Source organism: Schistocerca piceifrons, chromosome 2, assembly GCF_021461385.2.
Source record: "Schistocerca piceifrons isolate TAMUIC-IGC-003096 chromosome 2, iqSchPice1.1, whole genome shotgun sequence".
NCBI classification, from domain to species: Eukaryota; Metazoa; Arthropoda; class Insecta; order Orthoptera; family Acrididae; genus Schistocerca; species Schistocerca piceifrons.
In genome coordinates, this window is record NC_060139.1 from 560,319,423 (window position 1) to 560,342,369 (window position 22,947).

General features: G+C 40.7%; 1 protein-coding gene across 2 annotated transcripts; it reads right to left on the reverse strand.

Moving 5' to 3' along the window:
* Window positions 1-726: 726 nt before the first annotated feature.
* LOC124776567 (60S ribosomal protein L35a) lies at window positions 727-21,346 on the reverse strand. Of its 2 annotated transcripts, none has more exons than XM_047251607.1 (4): window positions 21,243-21,346; window positions 20,728-21,025; window positions 16,973-17,131; window positions 727-796 (listed from the first exon to the last, which is right to left on the reverse strand). In XM_047251607.1, exons 2-4 carry the CDS (start codon window positions 21,004-21,006, stop codon window positions 773-775), a joined length of 462 nt encoding a protein of 153 aa, XP_047107563.1. In that variant the 5' UTR covers window positions 21,007-21,025; window positions 21,243-21,346; the 3' UTR covers window positions 727-772. The 2 variants fall into 2 exon arrangements, with proteins under 2 accessions (XP_047107563.1, XP_047107564.1); XM_047251608.1 differs by lacking the exon at window positions 21,243-21,346 and adding an exon at window positions 21,149-21,172.
* Between the last annotated feature and the right edge of the window lie 1,601 nt (window positions 21,347-22,947).

Here is a 22,947-nt window from a genome sequence, read left to right on the forward strand (position 1 = left end):
ACCCATGTATACAATACAAAAATTATCTTTTACTATGCTGAGAAACAGCTTACCTGCATAGAATTATAAAGGTGGCAAAATTCTAATGTTAAAATGGCACCAGAAGCATAAAGATAACATAACCTCCAATGTTCTTGTTGCACCACTCAGAAATAAGTGTGGTTGCGGTTATTGCCAATATAGGTAGGCAGGAAAAAGGCAACAGTGTCGAATATTTCAAGGAACCAGTGTAGCAGAAAGGTATGCGTGCAATCATATGATGAGTAAGAGGTTGTGATTTCCACAATGTTTTGTCCCAAGATCCGGACATGAACAGTAATGGGCTCAGATTGTGTCAATCTAAAATACCATTTCAAACTAACACATTAGAAAAAAGATCATTAACTGAAACATTTTAGTGTACTTCTGACATTTATATACACTCACCAATTAAATTGGTGTATAGGTATTCTTAATAAATATCTCTTGATACGTGAAGTATCAATTTTAATAGAGGTAATTAAAAGTGAGTCAAAACTTGTGCTTTTGCAATAATATGGTAAAGGAATAAAAACTATGATGATGAGCGTTTAGCGTCATTGGCTGGGAGACAAATTCAAAGCCTCTTACCATTTCATGTTAAAATGGATGAGTTTATTGATTTATTTGTCACGCACACACACACACACACACACACACACACACACACACACAAAAACTAAATAAATAAATTTCTTGGGACACAAATTACACAAAAGTGTCTTTATTGAGTCACAACATTAAATATAAACATTCAAATCCGTGAGGGATACAGCATCTGCAAAAGAAGAAAAACAAAAATAAATAATTACAAACATTAGACAATATTTCCAACAGCTTTCCATTTTACAGTGAGTTACATAGCATCACTTGGTAACAGGCAACTGTCCACAGCAAGGTACACTAACGACATACTATTAGTCATGAAACAACATACAGATGTAATAAAACCAGCCTGCAACCAAAAAGGATTCATTGAAGCACTTAAGTGATCCAAGGAAACTTAAGTACTGACACAGTGGAATTTGAACCAAGCCATCCTCAAGTGGTAATACAATTTAAGTGATATTTCCCTCAGGGGAACAGAACCTGTTGCTAGTATTAGATTTTTCACGAAGTTCCAAAGGCTTCCCTGAACTGACTAATGACACCATAGCACTCAAAAAGCACCTGCAACCTTACACCAACAAATTTTAAAATTTCACTGCCAAGGAATAAAAATCCACCTGCACAAACAAAAAATTGATGTTAATTTGTCAAACCATGGAAGAGAAATGGGTGCATTGAAAACTTCTCTAAATACACATATGACGTTACTGTTATACAATTGTTTGAAACTTTACATTCACCTGTTATAAGGTATTCATGTCCAAAGTAGTAGACTAACCAATTGTAAGCACTGTTACAACCAACTCAGAAAACAAGACTGTTATGCAACAGGTTTAACAAGTTAAAGACCAGCTGTATACAAGTGCATCCACAGAGGCCTACACACTACACACCAAAACAAATTACAAGATCCGATAATTCAAAATTACAAATATTAAATCACTATCATCCAAGATTTGAAAAAACACTATGACATTGCAAATCTACATCTACATCCATACTCCGCAAGCCACCTGACTGTGTGTGGCGGAGGGTACCTTCAGTACCTCTATCGGTTCTCCCTTCTATTCCAGTCTCGTATTGTTCGTGGAAAGAAGGACTGTCGGTATGCCTCTGTGTGGGCTCTAATCTCTCTGGTTTTATCCTCATGGTCTCTTCGCGAGATATACGTAGGAGAGAGCAATATACTGCTTGACTCTTCGGTGAAGGTATGTTCTCGAAACTTCAATAAAAGCCCGTACCGAGCTACTGAGCGTCTCTCCTGCAGAGTCTTCCACTGGAGTTTATCTATCATCTCCGTAACGCTTTCGCGATTACTAAATGATCCTGTAACGAAGCGCGCTGCTCTCCGTTGGATCTTCTCTATCTCTTCTATCAACCCTATCTGGTACGGATCCCACACTGCTGAGCAGTATTCAAGCAGTGGGCGAACAAGCGTACTGTAACCTACTTCCTTTGTTTTCGGATTGCATTTCCTTAGGATTCTTCCAATGAATCTCAGTCTGGCATCTGCTTTACCGACGATCAACATTATATGATCATTCCATTTTAAATCACTCCTAATGCGTACTCCCAGATAATTTATGGTATTAACTGCTTCCAGTTGCTGGACCTGCTATTTTGTAGCTAAATGATAAAGGATCTATCTTTCTGTATATTCGCAGCACATTACACTTGCCTACATTGAGATTCAATTGCCATTCCCTGCACCATGCGTCAATTCGCTGCAGATCCTCCTGCATTTCAATACAATTTTCCATTGTTACAACCTCTCGGTACACCACAGCATCATCTGCAAAAAGCCTCAGTGAACTTCCGATGTCATCCACCAGGTCATTTATGTATATTGTGAATAGCAACGGTCCTATGACACTCCCCTGTGGCACACCTGAAATCACTCTTACTTCGGAAGACTTCTCTCCATTGAGAATAACATGCTGCGTCCTGTTATCTAGGAACTCCTCAATCCAATCACACAATTGGTCTGATAGTCCATATGCTCTTACTTTGTTCATTAAACGACTGTGGGGAACTGTATCGAAGGCCTTGCGGAAGTCAAGAAACACGGCATCTACCTGTGAACCCGTGTCTATGGCCCTCTGAGTCTCGTGGACGAATAGCGCGAGCTGGGTTTCACATGACCGTCTTTTTCGAAACCCATGCTGATTCCTGCAGAGTAGATTTCTAGTCTCCAGAAAAGTCATTATACTCAAACACAATACGTGTTCCAAAATTCTGCAACTGATCGACGTTAGAGATATAGGTCTATGGTTCTGCACATCTGTTCGACATCCCTTCTTGAAAACGGGGATGACCTGTGCCCTTTTCCAATCCTTTGGAACGCTACGCTCTTCTAGAGACCTACGGTACACCGCTGCAAGAAGGGGGGCAAGTTCCTTCGCGTACTCTGTGTAAAATTGAACTGGTATCCCATCAGGTCCAGAGGCCTTTCCTCTTTTGAGCGATTTTAATTGTTTCTCTATCCCTCTGTCGTCTATTTCGATATCTACCATTTTGTCATCTGTGCGACAATCTAGAGAAGGAACTACAGTGCAGTCTTCCTCTGTGAAACAGCTTTGGAAAAAGACATTTAGTATTTCGGCCTTTAGTCTGTCATCCTCTGTTTCAGTACCATTTTGGTCACAGAGTGTCTGGACATTTTGTTTTGATCCACCTACCGCTCTGACATAAGACCAAAATTTCTTAGGATTTTCTGCCAAGTCAGTACATAGAACTTTACTTTCGAATTCATTGAACGCCTCTCGCATAGCCCTCCTCACACTACATTTCGCTTCGCGTAATTTTTGTTTGTCTGCAAGGCTTTGGCTATGTTTATGTTTGCTGTGAAGTTCCCTTTGCTTCCGCAGCAGTTTTCTAACTCGGTTGTTGTACCACAGTGGCTCTTTCCCATCTCTTACGATCTTGCTTGGCACATACTCATCTAACGCATAATGTACGACGGTTTTGAACTTCGTCCACTGATCCTCAACACTATCTGTACTTGAGACAAAACTTTTGTGTTGAGCCAACAGGTCTGAAATCTGCTTTTTGTCACTTTTTCTAAACAGAAAAATCTTCCTACCCTTTTTAATATTCCTATTTACGGCTGAAATCATCGATGCCGTAACCGCTTTATGATCGCTGATTCCCTGTTCTGCGTTAACTTTTTCAAATAGTTCGGGTCTGTTTGTCACCAGAAGGTCTAATATGTTATCCCCACAAGTCGGTTCTCTGTTTAACTGCTCAAGGTAGTTTTCAGATAAAGCACTTAAAAAAATTTCACAGGATTCTTTGTCCCTGCCACCCGTTATGAACGTTTGAGTCTCCCAGTCTATATCTGGCAAATTAAAATCTCCACCCAGAACTATAACATGGTGGGGAAATCTACTCGAAATATTTTCCAAATTATCTTTCAGGTGCTCAGCCACAACAGCTGTTGAGCCAGGGGGCCTATAGAGACATCCAATTACCATGTCTGAGCCTGCTTTAACCGTGACCTTCACCCAAATCATTTCAGATTTCGGATCTCCGTCAATTTCCTTCGATACTATTGCACTTCTTATCGCTATAAACACGCCTCCCCCTTCACTGTCCAGCCTGTCTCTACAGTATACATTCCAATCTGAGTTTAGAATTTCATCAGTGTTTACATCTGGTTTCAGCCAACTTTCTGTCCCTAGTACTATATGGGCATTGTGACCGTTTATTAATGAGAGCAGTTCTGGGACCTTTCTACCATCCAACATGTTACAACATCGCAAACAAAATATCTTCACAAAACAGACAATTCGATTTTAATAAGCTCTCTCAAAAATCAGGACATTCCAAGATTCCACTGATAATCAGGAAGTGTCAGACAGCCTCATGAAAATCTGTAACACCAAATGAAACCACCATAAACTGGCCTTCCTGTTAGCTCCGTCTTCTTTACTGTGCAATGAATGAGTGCATTTCCACAACACTGCCGATGTCTGGTCTGTTTCCTACATTTTCCTCCAAGCCTCCTGACCGACACATTCCTGAGAGCATCTCTATCATGTTAACTTTTGCAATCCTAATTCCTTGAGGCCTTTGTATTTGCACCATTTAGGTCTAGTACCATTTTTTGGTAATGTATGAATCTGACTGGTTTGCCTGTCCCAGTACATCGTGTGCACCACTATTTGAATTCACTATTCACTATCTCAACTGCGATGTTTGGGCGATATTCAAGATTTCCCTGTAAATTTCTACATTACGTTGTGATTGACACATTCATTCATGTTTTGTTCCTGGTCATAAAATTTTACTCATGATTTTAAATGATTTCCTTCTAATATTCTGTATTAAAGAGCAACTGTATGATTCAAATAGTGCTTCTGGTTTGATCACTGTAGTATAACATTTTACAGAGAGCGCATTTTTGTTAAACGGAAACTATTTCTCAATTTTGAATTTTTTTTTTACTTATGTATTACTTTGTTATAGCCAGTCCTGAGCTCATTTGTTGCTATTTTTACATCAATTGTGAATTTAGTTCCTTTGCCCCAGATGAAATTAAATTCAATTTTCCCTCACTGCCTGTGTAATATTTCACTGTTTTGGGCATCAATGATGCCATCCGCAAAAGGTTGGACAATTGAAGTTCCAGCCAGTGTGTTGGTGCTGTTTCTGCTTCAAGTTCCTTAGTTTTTACAAGGGCTTAGTTAAACTGTAATGAAGATAAATCGCCTTTCATTTAATCACAGACCATCTGTAATTTAAGATGACTCCATCTCAATTCAAGACAAATGGAAAAAGTCACTAATATTCCAGGTGACAATGCAGTGCAATTTGGCTCATTCCACATCAATAAACGTACACTTAATGTACACGCCCCTGCCTTTGTATACTTACAAATTTTTGTACTGAGTAAGAATATATTACTGATTAGATTTTTGAATAAACATGCTACTTGAAAAAGATATAAAATTCAATGTGTGACTTTGAAAACCCATCTTAAACCAGACACAAATCAATTTTATGCGCAGATTCAGCTGAGAATAGGTGTAGGACACACAGCCATGCTATATTCTGATTTTAGTATAATATAGATTTTAATTTCAGATCCATGCCTGCTTATGGATGAAGTACATGACTTAAAAGTTAGAACTTTTCATACACAGTATAATTTGGCAATTTGTAAACAAAGTAAAATCAGTGAAAACCGCTCTCTCATAAAATAGAAGTACAGTTACGTTGCAATAAACTTAAACCAAAAAGCAGCAATTAAACAATCGAAAATGAGAAGTCCGTAGTTTTAGCACACTATAAAACTGGAATGATTGTTTTCCACTTCAGACTGTATACTTTCCCAATACTGTATTGTTCAGACAGAGTAAATTTATTGCCTTCCTGATGTTGTGATAGTGCTTTTATGATTATAAAAGTGTTGGTCTGGAATTAGCAAGTATATTTAGTAGACTGGCAACATAAGGAGAAGCATGGAATGCATGAAGCTGATTAAGGGATCTTTTCTGAAGAAACTTAACATATTTATCACATGCCTGGCACTGTCACACGTACAAGCAACATACTGGCCTGATTCCAACATTGCAGTTGAAACAACTGGAATTTATTCATCTGCTTCAAATGCATTAATTGAATGCTGCAACATGAACACCACTGGAGCAATGTAGGCTTTTGAAACCCGGAAAAGATCCATCTGAATCTGGGACCGAGGAACTAACCAATAGGAAGTGGTCGGGAGAGAATACAGGGAAGAGGACAAGATCAGGAGATGGAAGTCATGGCACATATAAGCGAGGCAGAGCTGTGGCCCACACCACAGCTCTAAGCCACAAAGACAATAGAACACGAGGGGCAAGCAGTGGAAGAGTAGATAGTAATGGCATAGGAAACCAGGAGCAGAGACTTTCAAATTTAAAGGGGAGGGATCCCAGCATCAACCAGAATACTATCAACACAGTTAGTGCAGAAAGCACCACTGGCTAAACGGATACCACGATGGTGAACTGGGCCCAAAAGGAGCAGTGTGAAAGAGGCAGCTGATCCATAAATTTGACAACCATAGTCCAGACGAGATAAGTAATACCCTGTACACGCGGAGAAGGATCATATGATCCGCATCCCAACAGGTATGGGCAAGAAAGAGAAGGACACTGAGTTTACACAAACAGCCAACCTTCAGACGATGGATATGGGGCAACCAAGTAAGCTTGTTAAGACAAAGGCCCAAGACACTGAACAGGGGTCCATGGTCAGGCACTGGATGTCAAGGTAGCACTCCAGATCAAGATGGACTCTGATTAAGAAATTCATGGCCCATTTCACAAATAAGTCATTTTGCGTAAAAGGAAATTACGTTGAAAGTAACTTGTTTCAAACCAAGATTCGCAATATTTTTCTACAACCTACTAGAAATAACAGTTGCCATAGAGCGCCAGAAAACAAGCATTACTGCGCATGCACAGCTACAATGACATAGGAAGCCACATGTTCGCACATATATAGCATTAAGAGGTCTCACAGTATGTCCTAACAGAAACAGGACATCAGAAGATACACCAAGAATGTTGGAATTTTGTAAACCATACCAAAATGTGCCAATACTGTGTTATCACATGTTTGGTTCTTTATTATTTCAGAACACCATACATGCCGGAAGTTGAAAACGAGCACTTTAAATTCAGTGAACAGTTGTAGGTGCCAGTAGTTTGGAATCTAACACTTCATTTCAAATAAATTGACAGCCTCTGCAGAAAAGATCAATAAAAGCAAAATTTCTTTAGCAAACCGACAAAAATAACTATCGTTCTTCAAGGTGATTAATGTTTCGACTGCCAAAAATGTGGAAATAAAATAAAATCAGAAAACTGAAAACAATAACATAGTTTAGCTTTCCGTAATTATGTGAATGTATTTTAATTTGCTTCATAGTTCCTGGCCACAGAAATTCTTTTTTTTTTTTCATTTGTAAACTAAGAAGAAACAGTGAAATCACTAAACACAAACATGGGTCACGTGCAGACTACCCCCTTCCTCACTCCCATTCAAACTGCCCCACGCATGTGCGAATCTGGCAGCTTTGGTGCACCGGACAAATTTTTCAAGTAGCCAGAAGCAGAAAAAGGTATTGCTCATTGAAGTGCTGGTTTTTCTTGCGTGCCGTTTGAGAGTGGCAGTAGAGAGACAGCTTGAAGGTGGTTCATTAAACCCTCTGCCAGGCACTTAATTGTGAATAGCAGAGTAATCGTGTAGATTTAGATACGTGATTCAAGTGCACATGCACACGAGCCCACCGGCAACTGCTCAGACGAACCTAATGTCACTGAATAACCCAAACAAAAATTCCTGGAATCTTAAAAATCCCAGGCTTTTCCGCTGTTTTCCCCCAAATCAAAAAGTTCCCAGGTTTTTCCCAGAGTATATACACCCTGCCCACTGGTAAGAAGTTGGAAAGTCGACATCCATTATAGTAAACAGGGGACGCTGGTCAGACTGAATGGTCAGTAAATATCAAGGGATGACGGAGCCTTGCCATGTTTAAGGACAGGAACCACAATACTCCCTCTCTATTGAGAAGAGAAAATGCCTTAAAGCTAGATGCAGTTGAACACCTGCAGAAGATATTGTCATGGGGGGATTGAGGTATTGAAGCAATTGGTCATGGATTGACTCATGACCAGGAGCTGAATCATGGGAAGAATCGAGCGCCAGAAGACACTCCCATTCAGTAAATCTTTCACTGTAGGTTCCGCCTAACAAGTGGGGCACTTCAGCCCACTATTTCCAGACGAGGAAGGTTCTCACCACAGCTGCCACAAAATGGGTCACAGGGTGTTCCACAAAAACTGATGGATCTATATACAAAGGCCAAGGCTCGGAATGGAAGACTTTCGCTGACAACCTCAAAGGATGCGGAATGTAGCTCACTCCCGTGACGGAGGGACAGAAGAACCTAGAGAGACAAAACATTCCAAACATATCCGTTTGCTGTTTTGATTAAGTAACAGGCTATGATGCAAAGACATTTACAGATAGTAAGAAAGGCAGAGTACATGTTCAATGCTGATCACAGATAGTGGTGCCAATGGCCGTGCTCCACCATCGAACTGTCCGATGGCAAATGGGGCCCGTCAAACAGGGAACAGCAATGCCAGCAGAGTGGGATTATCTTATCAGACACATCACAGACAACTTCATCAGAACAACTGAGTTATATAGAGGCCAATCAGCACAACAGAAGGCCCACTCTAGTAACCTAGTCATCAGGAGGTAGGAAGGGAATGAAACAACAAAGCTGACACTATCAAAGGGATCATGTGGTGGCCAGTGTAAGGAAGGAAGAAGGGGAGGGGAAAGAGCAAAAGATCAATGGCAGAGAAAGTGCTATATGCGGCACTAAAATGAGTAGGGGAACCATCATTAAGAAGGTAGTCATGGTCCACAAGAAACTGGTCAATGAAGTGCCCATGACTACATGAAAAAGCACACCCCAGAAAGGGTGACGGGCATTAAAATCCTAGCAGGAGAAATGGAGGGTGCAGTTGCCGAAGAAGCCGATGTAGGTGGCCTGCTAAGAGATTCCTAACAATGAACACAAAGTCCAAATGGACCTGGATGGCAACTGCTTCCAATGCGGTACAAAATGGGTTGCATGTACTAACAATATCCATACAGAACAACGTGCAGACACCACCAGAAGCCCTCAACAGCTAACCCAGTTTTGACAAAAGCACAGGATCGACAAAGGGTCAGTAAGTGAGCATCAGAAAAATGAGTTTCCTGAAGAACAAAAAGCTTCTAACAAGGGAACCTCCCCATCGCACCCCCCTCAGATTTAGTTATAAGTTGCGACAGTGGATAGACCTTGAAAAAATGAACACAGATCAACCGAGAAAACAGGAAGAAGTTGTGTGGAACTATTAAAAAAATAAGCAAAATGTACATGCGCAAAATAGGCAACATCAAGGATAGCCAGAACTCGTGAGCGCCGTGGTCCCGTGGTTAGCGTGAGCAGCAGCGGGGCGAGAGGTCTTCTGTGATTCTGAAGCTGACACTTACAGCAGTTATGGACAATGAAATAAGATGATCAGTCTACCATGTCTTCAGACAGCAATGAAGAAAAGTCATTCGCAGCAAGAATCTTCATTATTGGAACACAGCTGTCCCTAACTGATCAGGCCTGCTAGCTGCCAACAACTTCTTATTAATTGAGAACATCATATTCACATAACATGCGGGTTTACATCAACAGTGCCAGCTTCATCTAAGTGAACTGTAAATAGAAACACACAATGCTATAATTGACAATTTGCCAAAGTTCGGAAAGCTTACGTAAAAAAACTCCCTGTCCACAAAACAATTTACTAAACAGATGTCAGCCCCTACCTGCAAATTTATCTTCCAAAACATTTCTATCACACAACTAAGCGATTTTTAACCTAAGTGCTATCCGGCGGATGTCCTCCCACCCGTATTTAATACAATTACTCTTATGTTTTCATCACTTTTTTGGGAGTGGTTATCACATCCACAAGAAAACCTAAATCGGGCAAGGTAGAAGAATCTTTTTACCCATTCGCCAAGTGTACAAGTTAGGTGGGTCGACAACATATTCCTGTCATGTGACGCACATGCCGTCACCAGTGTCGTATAAAATATATCAGATGCGTTTTCCTGTGGAGGAATCGGTTGACCTATGACCTTGCGGTCAAATGTTTTCGTTTCCCATTGGAGAGGCACGTCCTTTCGTCTACTAATCGCACGATTTTGCCGTGCGGTCGCAAAACACAGACACTAAACTTATTACAGCGAACAGAGACGTCAATGAACGAATGGACAGATCATAACTTTGCGAAAATAAAGAAAAGTTTTTCGCTCGAGGGGAGATTTGAACCAAGGACCTCTTGTTCAGCAGCTGCTCACGCTAACCACAGGACCACGGCGCTCCCGAACTCCCATCGTCCTTGATGTTGCATATGTTTGCATGGACTACTCAGTTTGTATATTTTGCTTATTTTTTTATAGTTCCACACAACTTCTTCCTGTTTTCTCGATTGATCTGTGTTCAGTTTTTCAAGGCCTATCCACTGTGCCGACTTATAACTAAATCTGAGGGGGGTGCGATGGGGAGGTTCCCTTGTAAGTAAAAGGCAATACGGAACTGTAGTTCTGGGAAGTTGACAACAGTATCCATTCCAACTCCACTGAATAAGCACTGGGTAGATATCCAAATGGCAGGCAAATAGGCTGGAGCCAATCACACTGCCTGATCATCTGTAGCCAATGAGAACAGCGTGAAACCCATGAATAAGAGGTCAGACTCAGGTCGCAAAGTGGAAGTCGGTACTGAGTTGATGGGTTGGGAGGGCCTAATCTCTTTCAAAGGTTGAAAATAGGACACAGGCGGCGAGCAGGCTTCTACAAGATCCGGAATTGAAAGACAGTAGGCGACCTTGAGGCGCACAGACTGTGTCCCACGGCCAAGATGTTGGGAGCAGGCCTCTGGCCAGAGAGATGCCGGGATAATCCCGCACATAGAGGGTCTGCCCCAAGAGGTAGCACCATCACCAGCAGGTACCAAAGAAGGGGTGGAGGTGGGTGGGGGTGGAGCAACACCCAGCAGGGAAGGTGTGGGTACCACAGGGGAGGTATGGGGTTGGGGTAAGAAAGAGGGAGGAGGGAGAAAGGGAGTAACAGAGGAAACAGTAGAAGTCTGTCAAATTTCTGTCGAGTCTCAGTGTAAGAAACGAACCAGGAACTTTTATGTCTTCTTTTCTTTCTTACAGGCTGCGCAATCCGGCGAGTGTGAAGAGTGACAGTCGTAAAAATTAACACATGCAGTTGACAGTGGAAGAACACAGGGGCCCCCTAATGAAGTGGGTATTCACAGTCACAACATAGAGGGTCTGTCGAACATTGGGAAGACATGTTCCCAAAATGCAACCACCGAAAGCACTTCATGGGTGCGGGACATACAGTTTCACGTCATACCGGTAACATGAAACCTTGACCTTCTCTGGTAGAGTATCTCCCTCAAATGCCAGAATGAAAGTGCCAGTATCGGTGTGATTGTCCTTTTTGCACATGCTGAACAAAATGAATGCCCTATCATTCCAGATGGGCCTGAAGCTCATCAGTTTGAAGGATGAGGTTTGTATGAAAAATGACTCCCCAGACCATATTCAAAGAATGGTGAAGTGTAACTGACACTGCAACAACGCGAAGAGGATCAGAAGTACGAAGAGCTGCAGATTGGATGCCAGAAGAATATCTGATAAACAGGGAACTGGACAACATTTTACTGAGACTCCACTTCAAACTTTTCTTTGACATTTTCCACAGAAAGTAATGGCTTTGTGGCAGTGAAAGTGTACCATCCATCCTAGCAGACCGGGTAGCGAACAAAGAGTTTCAACCCAAGCTGGCATTTCTGGTCCCCCTCATCAGGGCAGGGAAGGTGCCAGGGGCATAAGAAGCATAATTCAATGATCTGTTACAACTCAAAGAAATGGCCAGATTTTTGAAGCTTGATACATTTCATATACACAGCATCTGCCCCCATGCCACCCACTCTGATCTGAGGTTCGCGCCATGGCATCACCCAGCCACAGCAAGGGCCGTCTGGCACGGCAGCTGTTGCTGAGAGCTCTCATGCTCCAGAATGACATGCAACCAATCCTAGGCATACATGGGCAGGCAAAAGCTCAGGTATCAGAATTGCGATCCCTGTGTTGTCAGGGGCATCAGTCAGATGGGTACATGACAGCTCCACCACATAGAAAAACTACATGTGCTGGTGACAGAAGGGCAAAGGGGGACTACAATGGGGGAGAAAGCGGGGAAGAACAAGGGGAGAGGAACCCACACTGTCGACACTAAAGAGGGAATTCCTCCCCAAATTCCTCACACTACAGACAGGATACTTAGAAGTGGAGGTCAAAACTCTAAGAGGGACCAAAAATGCAAAAAAGGAAAGATGGAAGAGAAAATGCACAAGGAACAAAACTGCAAGGAATACAGGGAACCTGGTGGATAGCCATGTCAACGTAAGTAAGAACACCAAGAGGGGAAGGAGGGGGCAATAGTGGAGGGAGGGAGGGAGAAAGGGGCACAAGGAAAGAAATACACCCCAGGAGGGAAGAATGGGCCACAACAGCTCAGGGCCCCATGGGTGCCAAGCACAAACTAAAGAAAAACCCGAGAGCCCCTGAGGGATAAAGTCTTGGGGAGAAGATTCATCTTTAAATTAGCAAATGAGCTCTGTTTCTCCTACTGTTATCCTCAAATATTTAATCAGCCTCATTATGAAAGCATGAACAAATTGTATCATGGCAAAGGCAGTCACTAATAATACAGATGCTGGTGTTCTGTAGTTCTTTACTATCAAAGCAAACCACACAGGAGTGTTATGTTGCTTTGCTGCCCCCCCTAATGAAAACCTTACCCAGCATCTAATGACTTAGTTCTCTGAAAAATGATGCCGCCAAACTTCAAGATTTTCTTGCAGGAAATGGCGTCTTGTCATACCATGACTTATTAGAACCAGTTCCTCTATAAACACTTCTGTAATTGCACGACATATCTAATGTATCCCCATCTTTGAGAATATCCACCAAATACTCTTCCACTTCAGGTTTCCCAGGACACTTCACAGCATTGCAGTCTTCTGATACCAAACAGCACACAGTTTCTTTATTAGTTCCTTCTAGTCATCTTTCATGGGTATTGCAGCCAACATGAATGGCATTTGGATGCATTACAGAACACAAAAACTGAGAGTACCAGCAGGACAACACACAACTCTGACGCAAGTTCACAAAATTTTGAATGCTCAGTTCACTGCCACAATACTTAAAATAGGTTAAACAACTTCAAAGAACCTGAGGACTTTACGTTTGATCTTATCAAGCCTTCATCCCCCTTTTGTTTCGCAGGGAATGCCCAGATGCCAGCCTCCATCTTTAGTTTCCTTTCCTGCTTCAACCACTACCACAGAAGCACCAAATTCTTTTGCAGTTTGCTCTATACTCCCGCTGCTATGAGCTGGGGTCAAAATTTGAACTTTGCTGGAATGAGTTCAATGATGCACTGTTATTTTTTGTTCAGTAATTAAAACTTCTAAGGATATATATTTCTAGCATTACTTCACAATTCGAGTTTCCACAACATCAGTGGAGTTCACACCAGCAGCTACTGCTATAGCCTTGATGATGGAACTTTCTGCTTGCTGAACTTCCCACTTTATGTCACCCATTGAACCCTTTTGCTAATTTGTTTAATCTTACCAGCTGAACCTCTAAGAGAGGCTTGTGAAGTATTCTACTGAGTAACGAGCATAAACTGCTTATATGCAATCAGAAGTGAAATTCTTGCTCACCCTAAGGCAACATAGTTGCTTATGAGAAAATTCTTACATGCATTTGGGACATGACTTCTGGCTAGGCTTCAAAACTATTATGCTCTAATTAAAATGATTAACAAATTGTAATAACAGGCAGATGGCGGGAGGGGGGGGAAGGACTGTAAGCCAGTGTCACCACCATGGATCTACCCACACCTCAAGTACTGCAGTTCCCATGAAACAGGCAACACAGCGAGCATGTGGCACTCAAAACAAGCTACGATTGGGTGACAGCTGGCCCTCTACTTGCTAAAACGTAAATCATAAAGTGATTTTAAACTGAGTATAATCAAGCTTCAAAGTGTCAACATCAAAAATATCGATTGCCTGTAAATCCTTTCTAACTTCACATTTGTTTTTCCGAAATGGATTACAGCACGTATTGCAAACAAACTGAAATTTCAAGGTCAGCAGATGTTACAATACGGAAAGTCTGAAATCTTTGTGAAAAAATCCAGATCTAAGCTCTGTGCCCAGTGACATTTCTTTCCCTGGATTAAGATGTCTGACCACAATTAAGTTACAGATGCTTGTGACAATCAGTGCCATATCAACCACAAAATAATTACCAAGCATTTCTTGATTCATTTCATAACATACACATTACCGTATTTTACGGACTATAAGATACACTTTTTTCTTCGACAAATTGCCTCCAAAATTCAGGCACCTCTTATAATCTAAATTAGCACAAAAAAGGTATTCATATTATATGGGCTATGAATAGGTTAGGTTAGTGGTTTTTTTAACGTCCCGTCGACAACGAGGTCATTAGAGACTGAGCACAAGCTAGGGTTAGGGAAGGAAATCGGCCGTGCCCTTTCAAAGGAACCATCCCGGCATTTGCCTGAAACGATTTAGGGAAATCACGGAAAACCTAAATCAGGATGGCTGGAGACGGGATTGAACCGTCATCCTCCCGAATGCGAGTCCAGTGTGCTAACCACAGCGCCACCTCGCTCGGTGGCTATGAATTGAAAGTAACAACATGTGCAAAAGAACATGAAAACAGAGCAGCATTTCAGCCCTCCACCAACAGAACAAAACATTTGCGTTTGGCAGACTAGCAAAGAACTGAAAAAAGACTAAATGTGCAAATAGAGGACTGAATGCAAGCTGACCAAAACTAGATGACATATTGAAATGGATTCAATGACACCCCCAAATTGGCATGGGAATTAATACAAGAAAATTAATACAAAAATGATTCAAATACGCACTCTTAAGCTAGTGTTACAGCGGAACTTATGGGTGGAGTTAGTTTAAACTTAATAGAACAATCATCAAGTGCACAACAATCAGAAAACCACCTGAAATACCACCAGGTGTTCACATACATGACAAGGGTTGGATGGATGAGGCTGGAATTAAATTATGGATTAATGAGACAAGGGAAAGTGCTTTATTGAAGAAGATTTCTGTTCTTGTGCTAGATCAGTTTACTCATCTGAAAAATTCTGTGAAAGAAACTGAGACAGGGAAATACATAGTTTGCTATTATTCCGGGAGGACTCACTTCACAACTACATCCTCTTGTTTAATAAATAAACCATTTAAAATGCGTATGAGAGAAGAATGGAACAAATGGACGACTGACGAACCAAACAAATTCACACCAAAGGGAGCTTTACAACAACCTACAATCAAACAAGTGTGTCAATGGATTAAACAGTTGTGGTCTAGAGGCAGAGAAGACACTGTTAATCCTTTCAAGAGGTGCATCACACGTAACACTATCTTATGCAGAGTGTTACAAAAAGGTACGGCCAAACTTTCAGGAAACATTCCTCACACACAAAGAAAGAAAATATGTTATGTGGACACGTGTATGGAAACGCTTACTTTCTATGTTAGAGCTCATTTTATTACTTCTCTTCAAACCACATTAATCATGGAATGGAAACACACAGCAACAGAACGTACCAGCGTGACTTCAAACACTTTGTTACAGGAAATGTTCAAAATGTCCTCCGTTAGCGAGAATACACGCATCCTCCCTCCGTCGCATGGAATCCCTGACGCGCTGATGCAGCCCTGGAGAATGGCGTATTGTATCACAGTCGTCCACAATACGAGCACGAAGAGTCTCTACATTTGGTACCGGGGTTGGGTAGACAAGAGCTCTCAAATGCCCCCATAAACGAAAGTCAAGAGGGTTGAGGTGAGGAGAGTGTGGAGGCCATGGAACTGGTCCGCCTCTACCAATCCATCGGTCATTGAATCTGTTGTTGAGAAGCGTACGAACACTTCGACTGAAATGTGCAGGAGCTCCATTGTGCATGAACCACATGTGTCTTACTTGTAAACGTACATGTTCTAGCAGCACAGGTAGAGTATCCCGTATGAAATCATGATAATGTGCTCCATTGAGTGTAGTACAGTACATACTGACGAAACTAAAATGAGCTCTAACATGGAAATTAAGCGTTTCCGGACACATGTCCACATAACATCTTTTGTTTATTTGTGTGTGAGGAAAGTTTCCTGAAGGTTTGGCCATACGTTTTTGTAACACCCTGTATATATAAAGAGGACAACAATGACTAAGGAAAGGAAGAGAAAGACCAAGGTTCAAATGACGATTTTCTTGGATTTTACTCACAAAATTTCATCAACTTGAAAATTGTCAAACAGAGATACTTTGTCTACCTGTGAGACATCAATAACTTACTGAATGCATGATGCGAAGTGAACAGCATTTGACTGATGTACTCCCTAAAGATAAGCCTAATGCAAATTCTAGCCCTATGAACATATCAACCCTTAAAGCTTAATATAATTCCTTGTTTCCAATTTCTATATGTAAATAAATATGAACTATGGTCTTCCACACAATCAGATGAACAAACAAACAATATTATGAGGAATGCCAATTATTAAATCAGACAACAGTGTACTATTTACCAGTAAACTCATAAATATATACATTAAATTACAATGAAATAGCAAATAACTCACAATTCTTATGCGATGACCCATTGCCTTCGAAGGAAGATTTGTTTTGAACTTTGCTCTCACTGCTCCAGAACATCCATGTGGCCTCGTCACTTTGCCCCACACAGCCCTAACTTTCGTCTTCTTTGTTGATCTACCAGGCACTGGCGTCTTGTTCTTTGCCTTAAAAACAAAACTATCCTTGTTAAAACAAGTAAGCACAGTTCAGCTTTAAAGCTGTTTATTTTGTAGTTACTATCCTACAGGAACAATTTTTTAACATACACAAATATATTTTTAAAACGACTCAAAAATCTAACAAATTCATGCAAAGACACTGTGCAAGAACATTTCCACATTTAACTCACTAAAATATGCAAAAGATCTGAAGTTTCATTTCAGACAGAATGAAGTGATTCAACACTTAGTTGTTTACATTGCAGCAACGTAAATACGGAAGCATCCGATCCCGCCTGTCTGCTTTGACCCATGACGTCACAAATACGGTGGAAATGACCATAAACCACGATTCCAATATGGCGCATACGAAGTCGGTACGTACACATTATGAGGACGAAAAGACATCGAAAAACAAACACGCACACTTTCCACAAAAAGCCTAATGACACTAATGGGACAAGTGCGGGAAATGGGGTGTTTTGGGTGGGGGCAAACTAAATATAAACAAAATTAGACACCCACCCCCATACAAAACCACGAAAAAAGCTGACATCACAAAACTCCACAAATACCACTAAACACAGTATCATATGGAATCTGACACTTCCCTTGACCTATATAGCTCAACAGCAGCTCCCGATCCCATAAATTAGGATCAAACACTTCCCTTTGCCTATATAGCTCAAAAACATCTCGATACCAACATCAACAGCCACACATTGGGATGGAACACTTTCCTTGACCTGCACACTTAATTTTATCCGTCATATCCATTCCTGAACATAAACAACAGATTAATTTTTACTAAAATTACCACACGATGTACAGCGAACAACACTAAATTTACCTTCACACAAAATCGTTAACTCACTGAAATGAATTCCACCACAAACAGCCGACACTAACAATTCTGGATAATGAGCAAAAGCAAACTGAGCCCATTACACCACACAAACGAAAACCCTGAACATACCACCAGAGAGCACAACAAACCACAACACGACGACATCTACAAACACGCCACACTCACAAACCAAACTCGGCACCGTCATGACGTTACACACGACAACACCCTTACGTCTCAGGTCAAAGACTACGTGTGGGATCAGACGCTTCTGTCGACCCACAGCAACCATAGTAGATATTAGAATAAAATTAACCACCCCCATCCATTAATTAATCATTGTCAAATTGCCTGTACCATTGTTTCATGTGGCAACTGCACCTGGTACCTTAACTTCAGATATGGTAGGGCCCTATCTCTGCGGCACATCCATTAACCCTTTTGCTGTTACAGTAGTGAGTTCTCTTTACTTTCCACACTGAGGTGGCTTTTATTATGGCTGTGCAGCTTGCCAAATGCTTGTGCCTGTTCTGACAGATGGCATTCTGGTCAATATGATAATTATCCAATTTTCGGAAAACAAGCAAAAAATTTTTATTTTAGCACATATCTGTGCATCAGTTTGACATCTTCGCACAGTAAAGGACTGCCACAGTTACTGTGTTACATCAAATGTAAGTATTACACCACATGAAACTCAGGATATTGCAGAGGCAGAAACGCATTGCATAAACTTTGCATTCAGACACCCATAAGCACTGAAGGAAAATCCAAGTGATGCATGCACTCATGTCCACAACAGCTGGGAAACAGTGTAGCAAGACATGTTTACATTCACAGCAACAAAACGATTAGTGAGGCCATTGTGACAATACAGAGCAAACTTTACAGCATGTTAATTGTGATTATGTAATATTATGCTGCACACAATTTGCAGCGGTTGTAGCTAGTCACAATGTTAAGTGTTGCCTTTCCTCTATTGCACTTGGATGCCAGTCTACCCTGTTCCAGGTAGGCCTATTGAATTTTCTGATCTATTAAAACATATGTGTGTCACCCACTGTTCATAACTTGTGAGTCGTAGTTTTTGCTTATTTTATTGCTACCATCCTTGCATACATATAAGTCTTTCCTGATTATGTTAATCTGCAAACAATAGCTTGATCTCTAAACAAAGCTGCCATCTCCAACTTTTCTGTGCAAAACAATTCTGAACATTTATGGCAGTCAGAATCCATGAAATTTAAATATGGCCTGGCCCCAAGGAAATACCCTTAATAGTACCGGGAACTGAACCTGCATCACTTCCACAGCAATCATTATAACCTCAATAAATTACAGAGTTACTGCCCAACAATACCATATGATACTTCCTCTCTCTCTCTCTTTCTCTCTCTGTGTGTGTGTAAAAATTGACACTGGGAAGTGCGTAGTCACAATATACACAAACTTTTGCAATAGCACAGAAATATCAAATACTCAATTAGACATCTAAAGAACCATTTTTTTTATAAAAATACATCTAACTAAAGGTGAATAAACAAATGAAAACTGAGATGAGCAGCTATCTATAATGAAAATGTTTTTCTGAGGATGGGAAAAAATGTCATAGGTATGCCTACATATGCTGTTAAAGTTTAATTAATGCAATTCATCAATGAATATCCTTACTTAGCCCCACTAAAGTTTTTGTTTTATTTCTTACAACAATACAGAAACCACACAACCACAGACATTACAGCAACAGAAGTAAATTTCATTAACACTATATAATGAATGTTGTCAGTTGGCTTTAAAGAGCTTTAAATTTAGAGAATTCCTTTCCTACAAGTAAATGTATATAAAATTAAGATGAGACAAAATTAGGTGTACTTAATAATTAAATTATCACAGACAAGATGAAACTTTCCTCCCAACCCAACTCGATGAGTGTTTGGAGTTGGGTAGTGTGCACGTACCACTGCACATACACTGACTACTGCCACCAATGTAAATTCAGCATTGAGCAAGATCTAGCACAGGACATATGTTAGGGATACACTGTTTAATTAGTTTGACAATTTTTTGACTGGCCACTGTGACCCTTGAGTACACTGGTAACTGTTCTTTAGTCGAGTGTGAAGTACATTTACATGAAAATAGGATGTAGGGATGACATTTTACTGACTAAAGATGCTATGCAAGAAGCACTGTTATAACTCAACTGTGTAAATGACTTCTGTGATTCTGAAGCTGACACTTACAGCAGTTATGGACAATGAAATAAGATGATCAGTCTACCATGTCTTCAGACAGCAATGAAGAAAAGTCATTCGCAGCAAGAATCTTCATTATTGGAACACAGCTGTCCCTAACTGATCAGGCCTGCTAGCTGCCAACAACTTATTATTGAGAACATCATATTCACATAACATGTGGGTTTACATCAACAGTGCCAGCTTCATCTAAGTGAACTGTAAATAGAAACACACAATGCTATAATCGACAATTTGCCAAAGTTCGAAAAGCTTACGTAAAAAAACTCCCTGTCCACGAAACAATTTCCTAAACAGATGTCAGCCCCTACCTGCAAATTTATCTTCCAAAACATATCTATCACACAACTAAGCGATTTTTAACCTAAGTGCTATCCGGCGGATGTCCTCCCACCCGTATTTAATACAATTACTTACTTAGAAATAGGAAGAACTTCTGGGCAAGAATGGTTTCGTTAAATGAAGTTTCTTGATACAGCATTACAGCCGTTTTCACTCACCTTATAAACATAAACACAGCGTTTACCAACGTAGAACCAGCTGTCTGCTTTTTGACTGCAACCTTCGATTTTCAAAAGGGCGGTGTTCTCGTGCTGATTCCGTAAACCACGCTTGTAGCCTGTGAATATCGCTTTAGCGTACAGTCGACCATGGCGTTTCTTTGGTCGCTTCTTCAGTTTAGGTTTCTCTACCTCCACTTTCTCCTTAGCAGGCTTAACTTTCTTATCCTTTAGTTTCTCCGCACTCTTCGTCTTTGCTGGCTTCTCTACATCAGCCATTTTACGGAGTCAACAAATCCTAAACAGAAAATTAATCAAAACATCACACACACTTTATAAACCAACGTTACACAAACTTTAAATCGACGACCATCATAATAATTACTATCCCACGATAGAAATTGCTTATTACAGACGTAACTATAAACTATGTGGTACAGATTCATACGGTATTTAACAACATTACATATCCCCAACTATTATTTCACACATCTGAAAAATATATGCTCCCTTACCACTTCGCCAACCGGAAATATACCTCTCCTGCTCTAAAGGAAGAACCATGTGGAACTTCAAAGATCTTCTTAACTGTATAGCTGTCCCACTCAAAGATAATCGTAACAACACCAGAGTCCATTTTGTTAAAAATGTACATAGCTTCATAATAACTCAATATTGAAATAATTCAAAATTAACCTATACTAGTCATTCATATTTATTTTCGTTTTTATCAGTGTCTCTATTATTAATGTAAATGAAAAATAATGTTTTTGACTTGACAGAAAGTCAAGATCGATTAACACTCGATAGAACGGAAAACCAAATTCCATATGCAACAAAAACTTGAACATAACCCCCTTCCCCTCCAAATCTCATAGGACAGTCAACTGGCCAATAGTAGCAACCTACTGTATCGCCCAGGTGGCAAACAAGTCAGGAGATAAGTGTCCCAACTTGGTTCACAATTCTCTGCTGAGACATATAACCAGTGTTTTTCAAGCTATGGCAGCAACACACACACTTTCAGAAACATTTCGGCGCTTCTACACAGATACTGGTAGCTGCAGTTGGGGCAGCAGGAATTACAAGTGCCCACCATAGTGCTCTCTAATTAGTACAGATTAATAATTTGCACATGTAATTGATTGAGAGACTGATTTTTATTTGATCTCACTTGATTATATTATGTACAAGGTGTGTAACCCTAACATGGGACAGGTCAACCGAACCTAATATCTCAATATGTTAAGCCAATATATTACAGTATAGAGCATCATACTACAAGGTATTTACATACAAGGGTAAGTCAATTATTATCCGCAAAGTAGTTATAAAATTTTATTGTAGTCAAATGGGAAACTTAAAACAACATCATTTTTCGGCACAATCTCCTTCCGTTTCGACACACTTGGTCCATCGTTGTACAAACTTCCTGACGCCCTCATAAAAGAAGGTTCTAGGTTGAGCTGTGAGCCAGAAATGCGCCGCTTCTTTCACCGCTTCGTCCGAGACAAATCGACGGCCCCTTAATGCTTCTTTGAGTGGACCATACAAATGATAGTCAAAAGAAGCAAAATCGAAACTATATGGAGGATGATCCAGTACTTCAAATTTGAGTTTCTGGAGCAGGACACAGAATTGTTTGCAGACTTCGTATGTAATACATATCCAACATATGCATGAAGAAGTGATGAAACTGTGTGATGGCCCACTGATGTCATGTGGGTGCCTGTGGCAGGGGAGAACACTCTGCACTCCTGACTCACATCACTGTGATTCAACTGCTGCCACAGTGAGCTATGATGTGAGCTCTGCTGATTGACGGATCAGAGTGGCAAGGGACTGCAATTTGGGCACGATTATCTATATATCACAAAGTGATTCTTACGACTTACGTGGTGTAGTGCAAGTTCTGCCGGTGGAGTGGCTAGGCACATTTTAGCAAATAAAACTCAGGCACATACGCACTCCAGTTCAGTCCTACTATGTACACACAACATAGTGGCAGTTATTTAGTAATCATTTGTGTAGCACCATTGAGCTAGCTACATTTAAACTCAGACGAAGTGAACAGCAACATCATAAGAAAACCAACAATTTTTTTTTTTTTAATTTACCTCCAGGTTATGTTTCGAAACTTTGAACACAAGTGACTGGCAATCATGCTCACTGTGTCAGTATCTACCAAGTGCACAATCTTGAATTCTATACTTAGCACAA